Below are 18,751 nucleotides of genomic sequence, written 5' to 3'. Positions count from 1 at the left end.
GGCTGTGTGGGCCTCATGCTGTCCATGGGGAGGCTGTGTGGGCCTCATGCGGACAGGGGGCTGTGTGGGCTTCATATGCTGGACATCATGGGGCTGTGTGGGCTTTATATGCTGGACATCGGGGGGGCTGGGGGGGCTGTGTGGGCTTCATATGCTGGACATCGGGGGGCTGTATGGGCCTCATATGCTGGACTTGGGGAGGCTATGGGCCTCATATGCTGGACATGGGGAGGCTGTGTGGGCCTCATGCTGTCCATGGGGAGGCTGTGTGGGCCTCATGCGGACATGGGGAGGCTGTGTGGGCCTCATATACTGGACATGGGGAGGCTGTGTGGGCCTCATATACTGGACATGGAGAGGCTGTGTGGGCCTCATATGCTGGACATCGGGGGGCTCTGTGTCGCCTTCATATGCTGAATATGGTGAGGCTGTATGGGCCTCATATGCTGGACATAGGGGCGCTGTGTGGGCCTCATATGCTGGACATCGGGGGGCTGTGTGGGCCTCATATGCTGGACATTGGGGGCTGTGTGGGCTTCATATGCTGGACATGGGGAGGCTGTGTGGGCCTCATAAGCTGGACATGGGGAGGCTGTGTGGGCCTCATAAGCTGGACATGGGGAGGCTGTGTGGGCCTCATAAGCTGGACATGGGGAGGCTGTGTGGGCCTCATAAGCTGGACATGGGGAGGCTGTGTGGGCCTCATATGCTGGACATGGGGAGGCTGTGTGGGCCTCATATGCTGGACATGGGGAGGCTGTGTGGGCCTCATATACGGACATGGGGGGGCAGTGTGGGCCTCATATGCTGGACATCGGGGGGCTGTGTGGGCCTCATATGCTGGACATAGGGAGGCTGTGTGGGCCTCATATAATGGACATAGGGAGGCTGTGTGGCCCTCATATGCTGTCCATGGGGAGGCTGTTTGGGCCTCATATGCTGGACTTCGGGGGGCTGTGTGGCCCTCATATGCTGGACATCGGGGGGCTGTGTGGCCCTCATATGCTGGACATCGGGGGGCCGTGTGGGCCTCACATGCTGGACATCGGGGGGCTGTGTGGGCCTCATATGCTGGACATCGGGGGGCTGTGTGGGCCTCATATGCTGGACATCAGGGGGCTGTGTGGGCTTCATTTGCTGGACATCGGGTCTGTGTGGGCTTTTATATGCTGGACATCGGGGGGCTGTGTGGGCCTCATATGCTGGACATCGGGTGGCTGTGTGGGCTTCATATGCTGGACATCGGGGGGCTGTGTGGGCCTTTTATGCTGGACATCGGGGGGCTGTGTGGGTCTCATATACTGGACATGGGGAGGCTGTGTGGGCCTCATGCTGTCCATGGGGAGGCTGTGTGGGTCTCATATGCTGGACATCGGGGGTCTGTGTGGGCCTCATGCTGGACATCGGGGGGCTCTGTGTGGCCCTTATATGCTGAACATGGGGAGGCTGTATGGGCCTCATATGCTGGACATCGGGGGCTGTGTGGGCTTCATATGCTGGACATCGGGGGGCTGTGTGGGCCTCATGCTGGACATCGGGGGGCTCTGTGTGGCCCTCATATGCTGAACATGGGGAGGCTGTATGGGCCTCATATGCTGGACATCGGGGTGCTGTGTGGGCCTCATATGCTGGACATCGGGGACTGTGCGGGCTTCATATGCTGGACATCGGGGGGCTTTGTGGGTTTCATATGCTGGACTTTGGGAGGCTGTGTGGAGCTTATTCCATATATAGAAGAGGCTGTATTCCGGTTCAAATGGTATATAGAGTAATGTCGGCATACTTAATTCTGCTCAATATTGAGTGATAATATTAATTATAGTTATTATATTAATAATTATATGTTGATATTAATATTGAGCTTAATTCATTTCAGCCTATTGGTTCTGCCCCACACAACAGTCACAATCTCTCATGTGGCCCCTCGGGAAAATTAATTGCCCACCCCTGGTATAACGAATTTAAAGAAAACAGAATAATAGGGAACATCGGGAATAAAATAAGCACAAAAAATTAGCCATTTTCGCTTGCTGACACATAGATGGTATAAAATGACACATTGGGGAGTATAAATTCTCGTCTCCTGGTCTCCTAGTTACATTGGTTTTTCCCTTCTAGTCATACAGATGCTGCTCGGTGCAAAGAATCTGGTTAAGGAGGAGAGTTTCATTCATAGTTACCCCTATGACTGGAGGACCAAGAAGCCCATCATCATCCGGGCCAGCCAGCAGTGGTTTGTCAACACGGCTAATGTAAAGGACAAGGCTCAGGTAACGGCAGACACTGATTATACCGTACATGTGTTATTCTACATCCTCTCCTTCACTGGTTACTGCCATTGTTAATGCTACCACATTTTCATGGCCGATATCTGTGACCCTTTTTACATTAATGTGTTATTCTCGTGATCATGGGGGTCCTGTGGATACATGTCTTTTGTGGAGAAATCTCCTTTAACCTATTCCCGACATTAACGATCACAGTGCGGCGATGGGATGCGATGGCTGAAGACCCCCCATGTCTGCCCTGACGATACCCCTGTGAAGACCACCTCATCATTGGCCATGCCTCATAGGAGGCTGTGATTTTTACTATATACTGCAATACTGTGGTATATACGGTATATTTGGTATCTCCGCCTCCATAAAAGTCCTAGCTATCCAAAAATAAGATTAATTAAACCTGATCAGTTAACCCTATAAACAGAAAAAATAAAATACATTCTGCTTTATAATAGTGGCAGTGTAGCATGTAGTATGTACATATTTGATTTCGCCATAATCACAATGGTAAAAAAAAAAAAAATTATGCTAACATAAATTAATTACTAATAACATATGTATATCCAAATTATGGCTCCAAAAGAAAGCTAACTTAGTATATAGTTGAGCAAATCAATTTGCAGGACCGGCAGCCACTTTAATAGTTTGTGGCCACTGGATGGGGGGGCCGTGCGAATCGCCTCCTTAGTTTCCACCGTTCTCCAGTCTTCTGTTGATTAGCCGACCCGGTGTGACCTCATGCGTGTACCCTCGCACAGCGATGTGCTGACTCGGTGGATGTCCCAGAGGTTGGATCCCATCCGTCATTAAATGATGGCATAGTATAATGACTTATCGATTATGTTTTCTCACCTGGTAAGCCCCCTGCCTCTCCAGCACGCTCACTCTGGTGGTCCTCGTTGAAACCATGGAGTGTTGTTGGGATTTTGGGGGTTAGCACATCACCATTGTCTTTGCATTAAATTGTGTTCATTTATTTACAGGAAGTTCTGAAAAAAGTGAAGTTTACCCCGGCGTCAGCTGCCAACAGGATGATTGAGATGCTGGGACGCCGCACATACTGGTGCATATCCAGGCAGCGGAGCTGGGGTGTCCCTATCCCTGTGTTCTACCATAAGGAGACACGAAACCCCCTCATCAACAGGTACACAGATCACCATTCAGTGTGAATCCACATTAGCGATTGTCCTGCCATGTTATCTAATGGTTGCAGAATTTTGCATGTTGAAGTCTTTCATGAGGAATAGGAAAACCTGATGGGGTCGTCTGGCTATAACTACATTCATATGTCGTATTAATTTAGGTCCATCACCAGATTTTGAAAGGTTTTCCCAGCCTGACTGGCAGCTGCAGCTTGTACTGAGCAGTGTGAGATCTCAACAGCAGCAGGGAGGAGGGACACTGAGGAGCTGTTAATTAAGCTAGGTGGGTGTAGGTTCACCAGCAGAGAGGAGGGGCACTGAGTAACTGTCAATAAGTCTAGGTGGATGGAGAGTCAGCAGCAGGGAGGAGGGACACTGAGAAGCTATGAGTCACGCTAAGTGGGTGATAATTCAGCAGCAGGAATCTGGGATGCCCAAATACCTGTCAATCAGGCTAGGTGGATGGAGATTAATTAGCAGGGAGGAGGGTCTATGAGGAGCTTTCAGGTTTTGTAGTCATAAATAGTTATAAAGGACTTTCAAATGCATACATATACCGTATTTTTCGGACTATAGGACGCACCGGACTATAAGGTGCACCCAGGTTTTAGAGGTGGAAAATAGGGAAAAAAATATTTGAAGCAAAAAAAATGTGGTAAAATATTTAATAACATAAATAACATACTATTATATGTGGTGTTATTATATATAATAGTACGTTATTATGTTGGAAGCTGCGGGACCAGTGTGGTGTCTGTGAAGTACTATATGAAGATGCTGGAGGGTGAGTATAAGAATGGGGGCACAGGGCTTATAGTGAAAGCACCACTCCAGCACTGCAAAATAACACTGGAGTGCTGCTTTAAAATCCCATGGGAGAACTATAACTCCCAGCATGTCCTGCAGATCCTATGACATGCTGGGAGTTATAGTTCACCAAAGGAGTGGCAAAGTGCTTTATTGTGTTTTGGAAAGACTAACCTCTTAATTGTGGGAGCCAGCCTGTGGTGAGGTAAAAGCTGGAGCATCCCATGGCTGCACACACAGAGCCCTCTCTCTTGTTGCCTTTCCACAGCGCACGCGCAGGACATAAGAGGAAGCTGCAGATTCTAGGTGGGAGTCTGAAGGACCTGTGATGATGTCAGAAGAGGGAGGGCTCTGAGCTGCCATGTGATGCTCCAGCCCGCCCACTTCTGACATCACACAGGTCCTCCTTGTGCACCACAGACAGCTCAGCGTCCAGCACAGGCAGGTATGCAGCGATCTCCTGGCCCCTGCTGCTGCTGCCTCCTCCCCCGGACACACAGATTCTCCCCAGGATCAGTGCTGGGGAAACTGTGTGTCGCTGCTTAAGTGCAGCATTCATTTGCTGCTCCCGGCTCACCGCTCAGCTGATCGGTGGGCGGGGAGCCGCTAATGAATATTCACTGCACTTAATCAGCGGGGCCATGTGGTTTCCCCAGCAGCGGGGACATCCTGAAGTGGGATATCATTGCGATCCCACTCGCTGCTGCCCCCCTCCCCACATGCTATATCCGTACTATAAGACGCACCCACACTTTCCTCCCAAATTTGGAGGAAAAAAGTGCATCTTATAGTCGGAAAAATACGGTAACCGTTAAAATATAATGTTTTTTGTATATATTAAAAAACACCAAGAAAAAAACCCGAAGTGCACAACAATAATACAAAACATCCACAGGAGATCTGGGATAACCAGACTAGTGGCCTATGAAGCCCTGAGATATGCGCTATGTTCTCCCTGCCTGGCAGAGGCATAGACGCAATCTCTATTGACAAGTATAAAAATGCTTCATAGGATAAATTTATGCTTTATATGATACCATGTGCTTTCCTGCTTTGACAAAATCCCCTCAGAAGATAGTAGATGAATGTCTAGTTTAGGTCCCCTCGGTTTCATTTGTCTAAAGAGGGACATACAGGAAAAGTGAGGGAGAGCCGTCGTGGGGCGGGGGTGCCAAAACCTCGTTATCTAGGGTGCCAACCTCCTCTGCTAGGCAGGGAGAATATGGTGGATAGCTCAGGGCTTCATAGGCCACATGTGGTAGGACCTGGGATCTTATATTGTTCCATAACCCGTCCTCCTTGGCATTGGGATTAATTGACTGTTATAATTCTGACATGTCATGAAACATGCAAAAAGAGGAGACTTATTAAATGCCGGTGTACTGGATTTATAGATCAGTATGGTTTGATTCTCTCAGACCTCTGATAGTTTGGTGGATGGAGATTGTGTTTTAACTAATTAAAAATTAATAAAAATGAATAAAATGCCAGGCTGACATTTTCACAGTAAGTACACCAGCCTCATCAGGTACCACTGTTTAATATCATATTCTATAAAGATAAAATATTCAGTGGCGCTCAGACCCCAGCTGGGTTTGATGCTGCAGATTTATACCACCACCACACTGTGGTTATAAGGATATAGTCCTATAAATAATATAATAAATAATTAAATTTGCGCAAAAAACCCAAAATACCTATGTAAATATTCAAAATTTAATATTAGAAATAGAAGCTAATAGTTTACATCATAATAATGAAAAATAAGCACATATAGAAAAACAATATACTGAAGACCCAAATAAAACAAAACAATTTATCCAATTTCTCTATTATAAATATAATGAAAAATAGGGGATCCTTGATAAGCACTTTGTATACCTCCTACTGCATATATGTCAGATGTTCATCTGTAGCACAAAGAGATCTCTCAGAGAAATGCGGTAGCGGAATAATAATTAGCTAAAACTTAAGATAATGAACCGTTCTGATGTTTACTAAGAACAATAAAATAGAGGGTTAATGAACCCAAGTCACTTTGAGAAGATGCCCCGGCCGGTGGCAGAGCTTCAATAAATCCGAAAAGGCAGCGCGTAGCAGCCGAATTAGCCGGGTCGGAAACCAGCTGCACGCGCCGCCTATTACCTTAGGTGGAGCTCGTCCTTACGTAGTGGTCCTGTCTTTCTTTAGAGGATATCCCAACTGCTGGGCAATTCTTCAGTTAAGTCCTTCACTACGTTCTCCGCCTCCTGGCGGTATCGTTCTCTGGAGCAAGACCTGCCGTGACGTATTGAGTCACGTGAGCAGGAAAGTAATTGACAGGCTGAACGTTCAGAGAGTACGGGTCGCCGTAGGGGCCACAATCCTACGCGTTTCGGAAAGAACGCTTTCCTTCTTCAGGGATCTACGGCGACCCGTACTCTCTGAACGTTCAGCCTGTCAATTACTTTCCTGCTCACGTGACTCAATACGTCACGGCAGGTCTTGCTCCAGAGAACGATACCGCCAGGAGGCGGAGAACGTAGTGAAGGACTTAACTGAAGAATTGCCCAGCAGTTGGGATATCCTCTAAAGAAAGACAGGACCACTACGTAAGGACGAGCTCCACCTAAGGTAATAGGCGGCGCGTGCAGCTGGTTTCCGACCCGGCTAATTCGGCTGCTACGCGCTGCCTTTTCGGATTTATTGAAGCTCTGCCACCGGCCGGGGCATCTTCTCAAAGTGACTTGGGTTCATTAACCCTCTATTTTATTGTTCTTAGTAAACATCAGAACGGTTCATTATCTTAAGTTTTAGCTAATTATTATTCCGCTACCGCATTTCTCTGAGAGATCTCTTTGTGCTACAGATGAACATCTGACATATATGCAGTAGGAGGTATACAAAGTGCTTATCAAGGATCCCCTATTTTTCATTATATTTATAATAGAGAAATTGGATAAATTGTTTTGTTTTATTTGGGTCTTCAGTATATTGTTTTTCTATATGTGCTTATTTTTCATTATTATGATGTAAACTATTAGCTTCTATTTCTAATATTAAATTTTGAATATTTACATAGGTATTTTGGGTTTTTTGCGCAAATTTAATTATTTATTATAATATCATATTCTGCCTGTATTGTGAAATGTGGTGGCAGATTCCCGTTAATGAAATGTAAGCTGATTCATATTTACATCTAATGTAGTTTATATTTATAACATATAACAGGATGAAGTTTTGTTTTCCTTTTTATGAAATTTTTTTTTTTTTTTTTTTTTTTAAAAAGGATAAAGTTGATGATGTATGAAAATGTATAATGTGAGCGCGGCTGTTTGGCAGTTTCCATGCGGCTCCTGGTTCCTCAGCCCCGTTAGCTTTGTGCTGAATTAGGGGGGGTCTCTTCCTATCGCTGTTCCTACGTAGCACGTGTGTAATCCCCCCGGGAGTCTCACGGCTCAGTCCCACCCGATTCCTGTAATAGAGCGGTGCGGCAGTGCATGTGCTCGGCCTCCGCTCCGTTCATCCCCTCTTTATACCTTATGGCTTCACACTACTGTGCGGCTCTCAGTGGGAAGTTGATGGCGCTCCCAATTAATGGATTATCTCACAAAATAACTTATCACCTATCCTTAGGATAGGAGACAAATGTTGGGGTCCGGGTTTACATCAATATCGAGAACAAGGGGTCCTCAACTCTTGAGTAGTTTTGCTGGAGCATGACCAGCTTCTCCATTCACTTCTATGGGAGCGGTAGTGTGCGTGCATGACGGGGTATGGAGCGGTGATCACGCCTGTCACTAGGGAATGTACAGGTAGCTAGTTATGATCGGTCGGAGGGGCGACAACATGAAAAAAGGCCATATTTCGTATTAAGGGTATTTCCTGATGGAGTAGCCCTTTAAAAGTAGAGGTCAACCAGGAGTATACAATAATCGCTTGATAAGCTGCTATCATGTCTAAGGTCTCTGCAGAAGCAAAACTGTGCACCTTGAATAAACCTCTCTCAGACCGGAGCGCTAATGCTAATGCAAAGGTGTTGGCGACTAGGTTGACGAGTGTCATCTCCGGCCTGGTGCACCCAGACCAATCTGGCTTTATGCCTGATAGATCCACGGCGGTCAACCTACGGAGATTGTTTATGAATCTGCAGCTTAGGTGCGACAAACTGTGGCCAGAGAGTCATTGCATCTTTAGATGCATCTTTAGATGCCCATAAGGCATTCGACAGTGTGGAGTGGGGATATCTATGGCAGGTATTGCAGTGCATGGGGTTTGGCTCGCAGTTTGTGTCCTGGATTCGGCTGCTATACTCGCGGCCGGTGACTAGAGTCAGGGTGAATGGGGAGTTATCACGGACTGTACAATTAGCTAGAGGGACAAGGCAGGGGTGTCCACTCTCCCCTCTTTTGTTTGCCCTGGCTGTGGAACCGCTGGCTGCTAGGCTTCGACAGTCGGACGAGGTGTCAGGGTTTAAATATGGGATGATTGAAGAAAAGGTGGCGCTGTACGCGGACGACATCCTACTGTTTCTGGCTGACCCGGTCGTTTCCTTGGGGGGAGCCATTGGGCTTATTGAAAGATTTGGGGCATTGTCGGGGCTGATGATAAATTGGAGTAAGTCTATATTGTTCAAGGTAGACGATGTGGGGGACGAGGGGAGTGAGCCGCTGGAGGAGGGGCGATTGAGGGTGGTAGATCAATTTAAATATCTTGGGATATGGATCTCGATGCCTGTTGTGGACTACATGCATAAGAATCTGACTCCAATCTTAAGTATTCTTAAGGCAAAAGTGGATGCTTGGATTAAGTTGCATTTATCTGTGGTAGGCAGGGTGAATCTCATCAAAATGATTCTGATGCCGAAAATCCTATATGTTCTTCATAATGTGCCAGTTTGGATACCACGGGGGAAATTTAGGCAAATTAACTCCCTGTTTAGAAAGTTGTTATGGGGGAGACGTCACCCACGGATCAGGCTGGAGACGCTTCAGCGGCCCAAGGATGAGGGGGGCTTGGCGTTGCCTAACCCTGAAGTATATTTTCTTGCAGCCCAGAGTCAACACTTGAAGGGCTGGGCGTATGAGGGTTCGTCCAGTGTGGTGCAGCAACTGATGGAAAAAGTGACAAACAGAAGACCGGTAGTGCAGTGTCTAGAGGATGGATTCCTGGGGCCTTAGGGAAATCGTATCCCACTATACTATTGATATGTAAGTTGTGGGGTAGACTCAGACACATACGTGGGATTAAACGTCTGACCAGGTTCTCCCCGATATGGCATAATAATAACTTACCGGAATTTGTTGCACTGAGAGTATTACCAGAATGGCAGACCATGGGAATTCAATATATGTATCAGATAATTGAGCGGGGGGAGTTGAAATCCTTTTCCCGATTGCATTCAGAGTTTGGTCTTGGGCCTAAGGGGGAATATCAATATTTGCGGTTGAGGCACGCATTTGGAGCTCAGAATAGAGACCGAAATGTCTGTATTCAAAGGGATATAGTGTTGGAATATATCTGTGGTGAGGGGTCTACCAGGGGGGTTATTTCTACTCTTTATAAAGACTTGCTGCATACTTACCTTCTGGGATATCCGATCACGGCAAGAGCTAGGTGGAAGAGAGATGTGGGCCCAATGGAGAACGAAACTTGGGAATCGGTGCTGGAGTGGGTCCCAAGGCTGTCACTGAGTGAGCCGTATAGGCTTTCACAGCTCTATGTGATACACAGAGTCTATAAATCTCCGGAGGTGTTGTTTAACCCCTTTCTGACATCGGACGTACTATCCCGTCGAGGTGGGGTGGGCCCCCATGACCACGGACGGGATAGTACGTCCAGCACGATCGGCGGCGCTCACGGGGGGAGCGCGGCCGATCGCGGCCGGGTGTCAGCTGCCTATCGCAGCTGACATCCGGCACTATGTGCCAGGAGCGGTCACGGACCGCTCCCGGCACATTAACCCCCGGCACACCGCGATCAAACATGATCGCGATGTGCCGGCGGTGCAGGGAAGCATCGCGCAGGAAGGGGGCTCCCTGCGGGCTTCCCTGAGCCCCCCGCAGCAACGCGATGTGATCGCGTTGCTGCGAGGGTCTTACCTCCCTCCCTGCCTGCTCCAGACCCGGATCCAAGATGGCCGCGGATCCGGGTCCTGCAGGGAGGGAGGTGGCTTCACAGAAGCCTGCTCAGAGCAGGCACTGTGAAGCAGCCTGCACTTCTCTCAGATCGGTGATCTGTCAGAGTGCTATGCAAACTGGCAGATCACCGATCTGTATTGTCCCCCCCCTGGGGCAAAGTAAAACAGTAAAAAAAAAAATTTCCAAATGTGTAAAAAAAAATAAAAAAAAATATTCCAAAATAATGAAAAAAAATATATATATATTATTCCCATAAATACATTTCTTTATCTAAATAAAAAAAAAAACAATAAAAGTACACATATTTAGTATCGCCGCGTCCGTAACGACCTGACCTATAAAACTGGCCCACTACTTAACCCCTTCAGTAAACACCGTAAGAAAAAAAAAAAAAAAACGAGACAAAAAACAACGCTTTATTATCATACCGCCGAACAAAAAGTGGAATAACACGCGATCAAAAAGACAGATATAAATAACCATGGTACCGGTGAAAGCGTCATCTTGTCCCGCAAATAACGAGCCACCATACAGCATGATCAGCAAAAAAATAAAAAAGTTAAAATAGTCCTGAGAATAAAGCGATGCAAAAATAATTATTTTTTCCATAAAATAGTTTTTATCGTATAAAAGCGCCAAAACATAAAAAAATAATATAAATGAGGTATCGCTGTAATCGTACTGACCCGAAGAATAAAACTGCTTTATCAATTTTACCAAACGCGGAACAGTATAAACGCCTCTCCCAAAAGAAATTCATGAATAGCTGGTTTTTGGTCATTCTGCCTCACAAAAATCGGAATAAAAAGCGATCAAAAAATGTGACGTGCCCAAAAAGTTACCAATAAAAACGTCAACTCGTCCCGCAAAAAACAAGACCTCACATGACTCTGTGGACCAAAATATGGAAAATTTATAGCTCTCAAAATGTGGTAACGCAAAAAATATTTTTTGTAATAAAAAGCGTCTTTCAGTGTGTGACGGCTGCCAATCATAAAAATCCGCTAAATAACTCGCTATAAAAGTAAATCAAACCCCCCTTCATCACCCCCTTAGTTAGGGAAAAATAAAAAAAATGTATTTATTTCCATTTTCCCATTAGGGTTAGGGTTAGGGCTAGCGTTGGGGCTAGGGTTAAGGCTACAGTTAGGGTTGGGGCTAAAGTTAGGGTTGGGGCTAAAGTTACGGTTAGGGTTTAGATTACATTTACGGTTGGGAATAGGGTTGGGATTAGGGTTAGGGGTGTGTCAGGGTTAGAGGTGTGGTTAGGGTTACTGTTGGGATTAGGGTAAGGGGTGTGTTTGGATTAGGGTTTCAGTTATAATTGGGGGGTTTCCACTGTTTAGGCACATCAGGGGCTCTCCAAACGCGACATGGCGTCCGATCTCAATTCCAGCCAATTCTGCGTTGAAAAAGTAAAACAGTGCTCCTTCCCTTCCGAGCTCTCCCGTGTGCCCAAACAGGGGTTTACCCCAACATATGGGGTATCAGCGTACTCAGGACAAATTGGACAACAAATTTTGGGGTCCAATTTCTCCTGCTACCCTCGGGAAAATACAAAACTGGGGGCTAAAAAAATAATTTTTGTGGGGAAAAAAAAAGATTTTTTATTTTCACGGCTCTGCGTTATAAACTGTAGTGAAACACTTGGGGGTTCAAAGTTCTTACAACACATCTAGATAAGTTCCTTGGGGGGTCTAGTTTTCAAAATGGGGTCACTTGTGCGGGGCTTCTACTGTTTAGGTACATTAGGGGCTCTGCAAACGCAATGTGACGCCTGCAGACCATTCCATCTAAGTCTGCATTCCAAATGGCGCTCCTTCCCTTCCGAGCCCTCCCATGCATCCAAACGGTGGTTCCCCCCACATATGGGGTATCAGCGCACTCAGGACAAATTGGACAACAACTTTTGGGGTCCAATTTCTCCTGTTACCCTTGGGAAAATACAAAACTGGGGGCTGAAAAATAATTTTTGTGGGAAAAAAATTTTGTTTTATTTTTACGGCTCTGCATTATTAACTTCTGTGAAGCCCTTGGTGGGTCAAAGCGCTCAAAACACATCTAGATAAGTTCCTTAGGGGGTCTACTTTCCAAAATAGTGTCACTTGTGGGGGGTTTCAATGTTTAGGCACATCAGTGGCTCTCCAAACGCAACATGGCGTCCCATCTCAATTCCTGTCAATTTTGCATTGAAAAGTCAAATGGTGCTACTTCCCTTCCGAGCTCTCCCATGCGCCCAAACAGTGGTTTACCCCCACATATGGGGTATCGGCGGACTCAGGACAAATTGTACAACAACTTTTGGCGTCCAATTTCTTCTCTTACCCTTGGGAAAATATAAAATTGGGGGTGAAAAAATATGATTTTTTATTTTTACGGTTCTGCATTATAAACTTCTGTGAAGCACTTGGTGGGTCAAAGTGCTCACCACACCTCTAGATAAGTTCCTTAGGGGGTCTACTTTCCAAAATGGTGTCACTTGTGGGGGGTTTCAATGTTTAGGCACATCAGGGGCTCCCCAAACGCAACATGGCGTCCCATCTCAATTCCAGTCAATTTTGCATTGAAAAGTCAAATGGCGCTCCTTCGCTTCCGAGCTCTGTCATGCGCCCAAACAGTGGTTTACCCCCACATATGGGGTATCGGCGTACTCAGGACAAATTGTACAACAACTTTTGGGGTCCATTTTCTCCTGTTACCCTTGGTAAAATAAAACAAATTGGAGCTGAAGTAAATTTTTTGTGAAAAAAAGTTAAATGTTCATTTTTATTTAACCCCTTAACGACCTTTGACGCATACGCTGCGTCATGAAAGTCGGTGCCAAAACGACCTATGACGCAGCGTATGCGTCATGGAATGATCGCGTCCCTGCAGATCGGGTGAAGGGGTTAACTCCTATTTTACCCGATCTGCAGGGAGAGGGGGAGTGGTGCTTCAGCCCAGGGGGGGTGGCTTCACCCCCCCGTGGCTACGATCGCTCTGATTGGCTGTTGAAAGTGAAACTGCCAATCAGAGCGATTTGTAATATTTCACCTAAAAAACTGGTGAAATATTACAATCCAGCCATGGCCGATGCTGCAATAACATCGGCCATGGCTGGAAATACTAAAGTGCCCCCCCCCCCACACCCACCGATCGCCCCCCCAGTGCTCCGTTAGTCCTCCGGTCCCCTCCGTCCGCCTGCCGGCTCCCCCGTCCTGCTGTCCGCTCCCTCCTTGCTCAGATCCCCCCCCCCTGTGCTCCGATCACCCCCCCTGTGCTCCGATCCACCCCCCCACCACCCCTTCATACTTACCGATCCTCCCGGTGTCCAGCCGTCTCCTCCCTGGGCGCCGCCATCTTGGAAAATGGCGGGCGCATGCTCAGTGCGCCCGCCGAATCTGCCAGTCGGCAGATTCCTTACAGGTACATTTTGATCGCTGTGGTAGGTTCTATCACAGCGATCAAAATAAAAAAAATAATAAATAACCCCCCCCCTTTATCACCCCCATAGGGACAATAATAAAATAAAGAATTTTTTTTTTTTTTTTTCCCACTAGGGTTAGGGTTAGAACTAGGGTTAGAACTAGGGGTAGGGTTAGGGGTAGGGTTAGGGTTACGGGTAGGGTTAGGGGTAGGGTTATGGCATGTGCACACAGAGCGGATCGGCCGCGGATCCGCAGCGGATCGGCCGCGGATCCGCAGCGGATCGGCAGCGGATTGGCAGCGGATTGGCCGCGGATCCGCAGCGGATTGGCAGCGGATTGGCCGCGGATCCGCAGCGGATTGGCAGCGGACCCGCAGCGGATTGGCCGCGGATCCGCCGCGGATCCGCCGCGGATCGGCAGCGGATCCGCAGCGGATCAGCAGCGGATTGGCCGCGGATCCGCAGCGGATTGGCAGCGGATCCGCAGCGGATTGGCCGCGGATCCGCAGCGGATTGGCAGCGGATCCGCAGCGGATTGGCCGCGGATCCGCAGCGGATTGGCAGCGGATTGGCCGCAGATCCGCAGCGGATTGGCCGCTGCGAATTTGAAGCAGTTTTCCATCAGGTTTACAGTACCATGTACACCTAAGGAAAACCAAATCCGCTGTGCCCATGGTGCGGAAAATTCCGTGCAGAAACGCTGCGTTGTATTTTCCGCAGCATGTCAATTCTTTGTGCGGATTCCGCAGCGTTTTACACCTGTTCCTCAATAGGAATCCGCAGGTGAAATCCGCACAAAAAAACACTGGAAATCTGCTGTAAATCCGCAGGTAAAACGCAGTGCCTTTTACCTGCAGATTTTTCAAAAATCGTGCGGAAAAATCTCACACGAATCCGCAACGTGGGCACATAGCCTTAGGGTTAGGGTTGGAATTAGAGTTAGGGTTGGAATTAGGGCTAGGGTTTGAAATAGGGTTAAGATTAGGCTTGTGGTTAGGGTTACGGATAGGGTTAGGGGTGTGTTGGGGTTACAGTTGTGGTTAGGGTTGGGATTAGGGTTACGGTTGGGATTAGGGTTAGGATTAGGGTTGGAATTAGGGTTACGGGTCTGTTGCGGTTAGGGTTGTGGTTAGGGGTGTGTTGGGGTTAGGGTTGTGATTAGGGTTATGGCTACAGTTGGGATTAGGATTAGGGGTGTGTTGGGGTTAGTGTTGAAGTTAGAATTGAGGGGTTTCCACTGTTTAGGCACATCAGGGGTCTCCAAACGCAACATGGCGCCACCATTGATTCCAGCCAATCTTGCGTTCAAAAAGTCAAATGGTGCTCCCGCCCTTCCAAGCCCCGACGTGCGCCCAAACAGTGGTTTACCCCCACATTTGGGGTACCAGCGTACTCAGGACAAACTGGGCAACAACTGTTGGGGTCCAATTTCTCCTGTTACCCTTGCAAAAATAAAAAATTACTTGCTAAAACATAATTTTTGAGGAAAGAACAATTATTTTTTATTTTCACGGCTCTGCGTTATAAACTTCTGTGAAGCACTTGGGGGTTGAAAGTGCTCACCACACATCTAGATAAGTTCCTTCGGGGGTCTAGTTTCCAAAATGGGGTCACTTGTGGGGTGTTTCTACTGTTTAGGCACATCAGGGGCTCTGCAAATGCAATGTGACGCCCGCAGACCATTCCATCAAAGTCTGCATTTCAAATGTCACTACTTCCCTTCCGAGCCCTGACGTGCGCCCAAACAGTGGTTTACCCCCACATATGGGGTATCAGCGTACTCACAACAAACTGGGCAACAAATATTGGGGTCCAAATTCTCCTGTTACCCTTGTGAAAATAAAAAATTGCTTGCTAAAACATCTTTTTTGAGGAAAGAAAAATGATTTTTTATTTTCACGGCTCTGCGTTGTAAACTTCTGTGAAGCACTTGGGGGTTGAACGTGCTCACCACACATCTAGATAAGTTCCTTGGGGGGTCTAGTTTCCAAAATGGGGTCACTTGTGGGGGGTTTCTACTGTTTAGGCATATCAGGGGCTCTGCAAACGTAACATGATGCCCGCAGACCATTCCATCAAAGTCTGCATTCCAAAACGTCACTACTTCCCTTCCGAGCCCCGGCATGTGCCCAAACAGTGGTTTACCCCCACATATGGGGTATCAGCGTACTCAGGAGAAACTGGACAACAACTTTTGGGGTCCAATTTCTCCTGTTACTCTTGCAAAAATAAAACATTCTGGGCTAAAAAAATATTTTTGAGGAAAGGAAACACATTTATTATTTTCACGGCTCTGCATTATAAACTTCTGTGAAGCACTTGGGGGTTCAAAGTGCTCACCACACATCTAGATAAGTTCCCTTGGGGGTCTAGTTTCCAAAATGGAGTCACTTGTGGGGAGTTCCTACTGTTTAGGCACATCAGGGGCTCTGCAAACGCAACATGATGCCCGCAGAGCATTCCATCAAAGTCTGCATTTCAAAACGTCACTACTTCCCTTCCGAACCCCGACGTGTGCCAAAACAGTGGTTTACCCCCACATATGGGGTATCAGCGTACTAAGGAGAAACTGGACAACAACTTTTGGGGTCCAATTTCTCCTGTTACTCTTGCAAAAATAAAAAATTCTGGGCTAAAAAAATATTTTTGAGGAAAGGAAACACATTTATTATTTTCACGGCTCTGCATTATAAACTTCTGTGAAGCACTTGGGGGTTCAAAGTGCTCACCACACATCTAGATAAGTTCCCTTGGGGGTCTAGTTTCCAAAATGGAGTCACTTGTGGGGAGTTCCTACTGTTTAGGCACATCAGGGGCTCTGCAAACGCAACGTGATGCCCGCAGAGCATTCCATCAAAGTCTGCATTTCAAAACGTCACTACTTCCCTTCCGAACCCCGACGTGTGCCAAAACAGTGGTTTACCCCCACATATGGGGTATCAGCGTACTCAGGAGAAACTGGACAACAACTTTTGGGGTCCAATTTCTCCTGTTACTCTTGCAAAAATAAAAAAATTCTGGGCTAAAAAAATATTTTTGAGGAAAGGAAACACATTTTTTATTTTCACGGCTCTGCGTTATAAACTTCTGTGAAGCACTTGGGGGTTCAAAGTGCTCACCACACATCTAGATTAGTTCCTTGGGAGGTCTAGTTTCCAAAATGGGGTCACTTGTGCGGGAGCTCCAATGTTTAGGCACACAGGGGCTCTCCAAACGCGACATGGTGTCCGCTAATGATTGGAGCTAATTTTCCATTCAAAAAGCCAAATGGCGTGCCTTCCCTTCCGAGCCCTGCCGTGCGCCCAAACAGTGGTTTACCCCCACATATGGGGTATCATCGTACTCAGGACAAACTGGACAACAACATTTGGGATCCAATTTCTCCTATTACCCTTGGGAAAATAAAAAATTCTGGGCTAAAAATCATTTTTGAGGAAAGAAAAATTATTTTTTTATTTTCACGGCTCTGCGTTATAAACTTCTGTGAAGCACCTGGAGGTTATAAGTGCTCACTATGCATCTAGATAAGTTCCTTGGGGGGTCTAGTTTCCAAAATGGGGTCACTTGTAGGGGAGCTCCAATGTTTAGGCACACAGGGGCTCTCCAAACGCGACATGGTGTCCGCTAACGATTGGAGCTAATTTTCCATTCAAAAAGTCAAATGGCACGCCTCCCTTTCCGAGCCTTGCCGTGCACCCAAACAGTGGTTTACCCCCACATATGAGGTATCGGCATACTCAGGAGAAATTGCCCAACAAATTTTAGGATCCATTTTATCCTGTTGCCCATGTGAAAATGAAAGAATTGAGGCTAAAAGAAATTTTGTGTGAAAAAAAAGTACTTTTTCATTTTTGCGGATCAATTTGTGAAGCACCTGGGGGTTTAAAGTGCTCACTATGCCTCTAGATGAGTTCCTTGGGGGGTCTAGTTTCCAAAATGGGGTCACTTGTGGAGGAGCTCCAATGTTTAGGCACACAGGGGCTTTCCAAACGCGACATGGTGTCCGCTAACGATGGAGATAATTTTTCATTCAAAAAGTCAAATGGCGCTCCTTCCCTTCCGAGCCTTACCATGTGCCCAAACAGTGGTTTACCCCCACATGTGAGGTATTGGTGTACTCAGGAGAAATTGCCCAACAAAATTTAGGATCCATTTTATCCTGTTGCCCATGTGAAAATGAAAAAATTGAGGCTAAAATAATTTTTTTGTGAAAAAAAAGTACTTTTTCATTTTTACGGATCAATTTGTGAAGCACCTGGGGGTTTAAAGTGCTCACTATGCTTCTAGATAAGTTCCTTGGGGGGTCTAGTTTCCAAAATGGGGTCACTTGTGGGGGAGCTCCAATGTTTAGGCACACGGGGGCTCTCCAAACGTGACATGGTGTGGGCTAAAGATTGGAGCCAATTTTTCATTCAAAAAGTCAAATGGCGCTCCTTCCCTTCCGAGCCCTGCCGTGCGCCCAAACAGTGGTTTACCCCCACATATGAGGTATCAGCGTACTCAGGACAAATTGGACAACAACGTCCGTGGTCCAGTTTCTCCTTTTACCGCTGGGAAAATAAAAAAAATTGTTGCTAAAAGATCATTTTTGTGACTAAAAAGTTAAATGTTCATTTTTTACTTCCATGTTGCTTCTGCTGCTGTGAAACACCTGAAGGGTTAATAAACTTCTTGAATGTGGTTTTGAGCACCTTGAGGGGTGCAGTTTTTAGAATGGTGTCACTTTTGGGTATTTTCAGCCATATAGAACCCTCAAAATGACTTCAAATGTGAGGTGGTCCCTAAAAAAAATGGTTTTGTAAATTTTGTTGTAAAAATAAGAAATCACTGGTCAAATTTTAACCCTTATAACTTCCTAGCAAAAAAAAAAAATGTTTCCAAAATTGTGCTGATGTAAAGTAGACATGTGGGAAACGTTATTTATTAACTATTTTGTGTCACATAACTCTCTGGTTTAACAGAATAAAAATTCAAAATGTGAAAATTGCGAAATTT

At 46.6% G+C, this 18,751-nt stretch overlaps 1 protein-coding gene across 1 annotated transcript in view; it reads left to right on the top strand.

The window, feature by feature from the left end:
- IARS2 (isoleucyl-tRNA synthetase 2, mitochondrial) overlaps nt 1-18,751 on the top strand; it is a 65,488-nt gene that overhangs the window by 13,291 nt on the left and 33,446 nt on the right. The window contains exons 11-12 of the mRNA XM_077282244.1: nt 2,119-2,270; nt 3,266-3,426. Coding sequence (XP_077138359.1) covers nt 2,119-2,270; nt 3,266-3,426 — 313 coding nt within the window. The remainder of the gene's footprint in view (nt 1-2,118; nt 2,271-3,265; nt 3,427-18,751) is intronic.

This window comes from Ranitomeya variabilis, chromosome 2 (genome assembly GCF_051348905.1).
Source record: "Ranitomeya variabilis isolate aRanVar5 chromosome 2, aRanVar5.hap1, whole genome shotgun sequence".
Lineage (NCBI taxonomy): Eukaryota > Metazoa > Chordata > Amphibia > Anura > Dendrobatidae > Ranitomeya > Ranitomeya variabilis.
The sequence above is the reverse complement of the archived record's forward strand: the minus strand, read 5'-3'. Positions and strand labels throughout refer to the sequence as shown.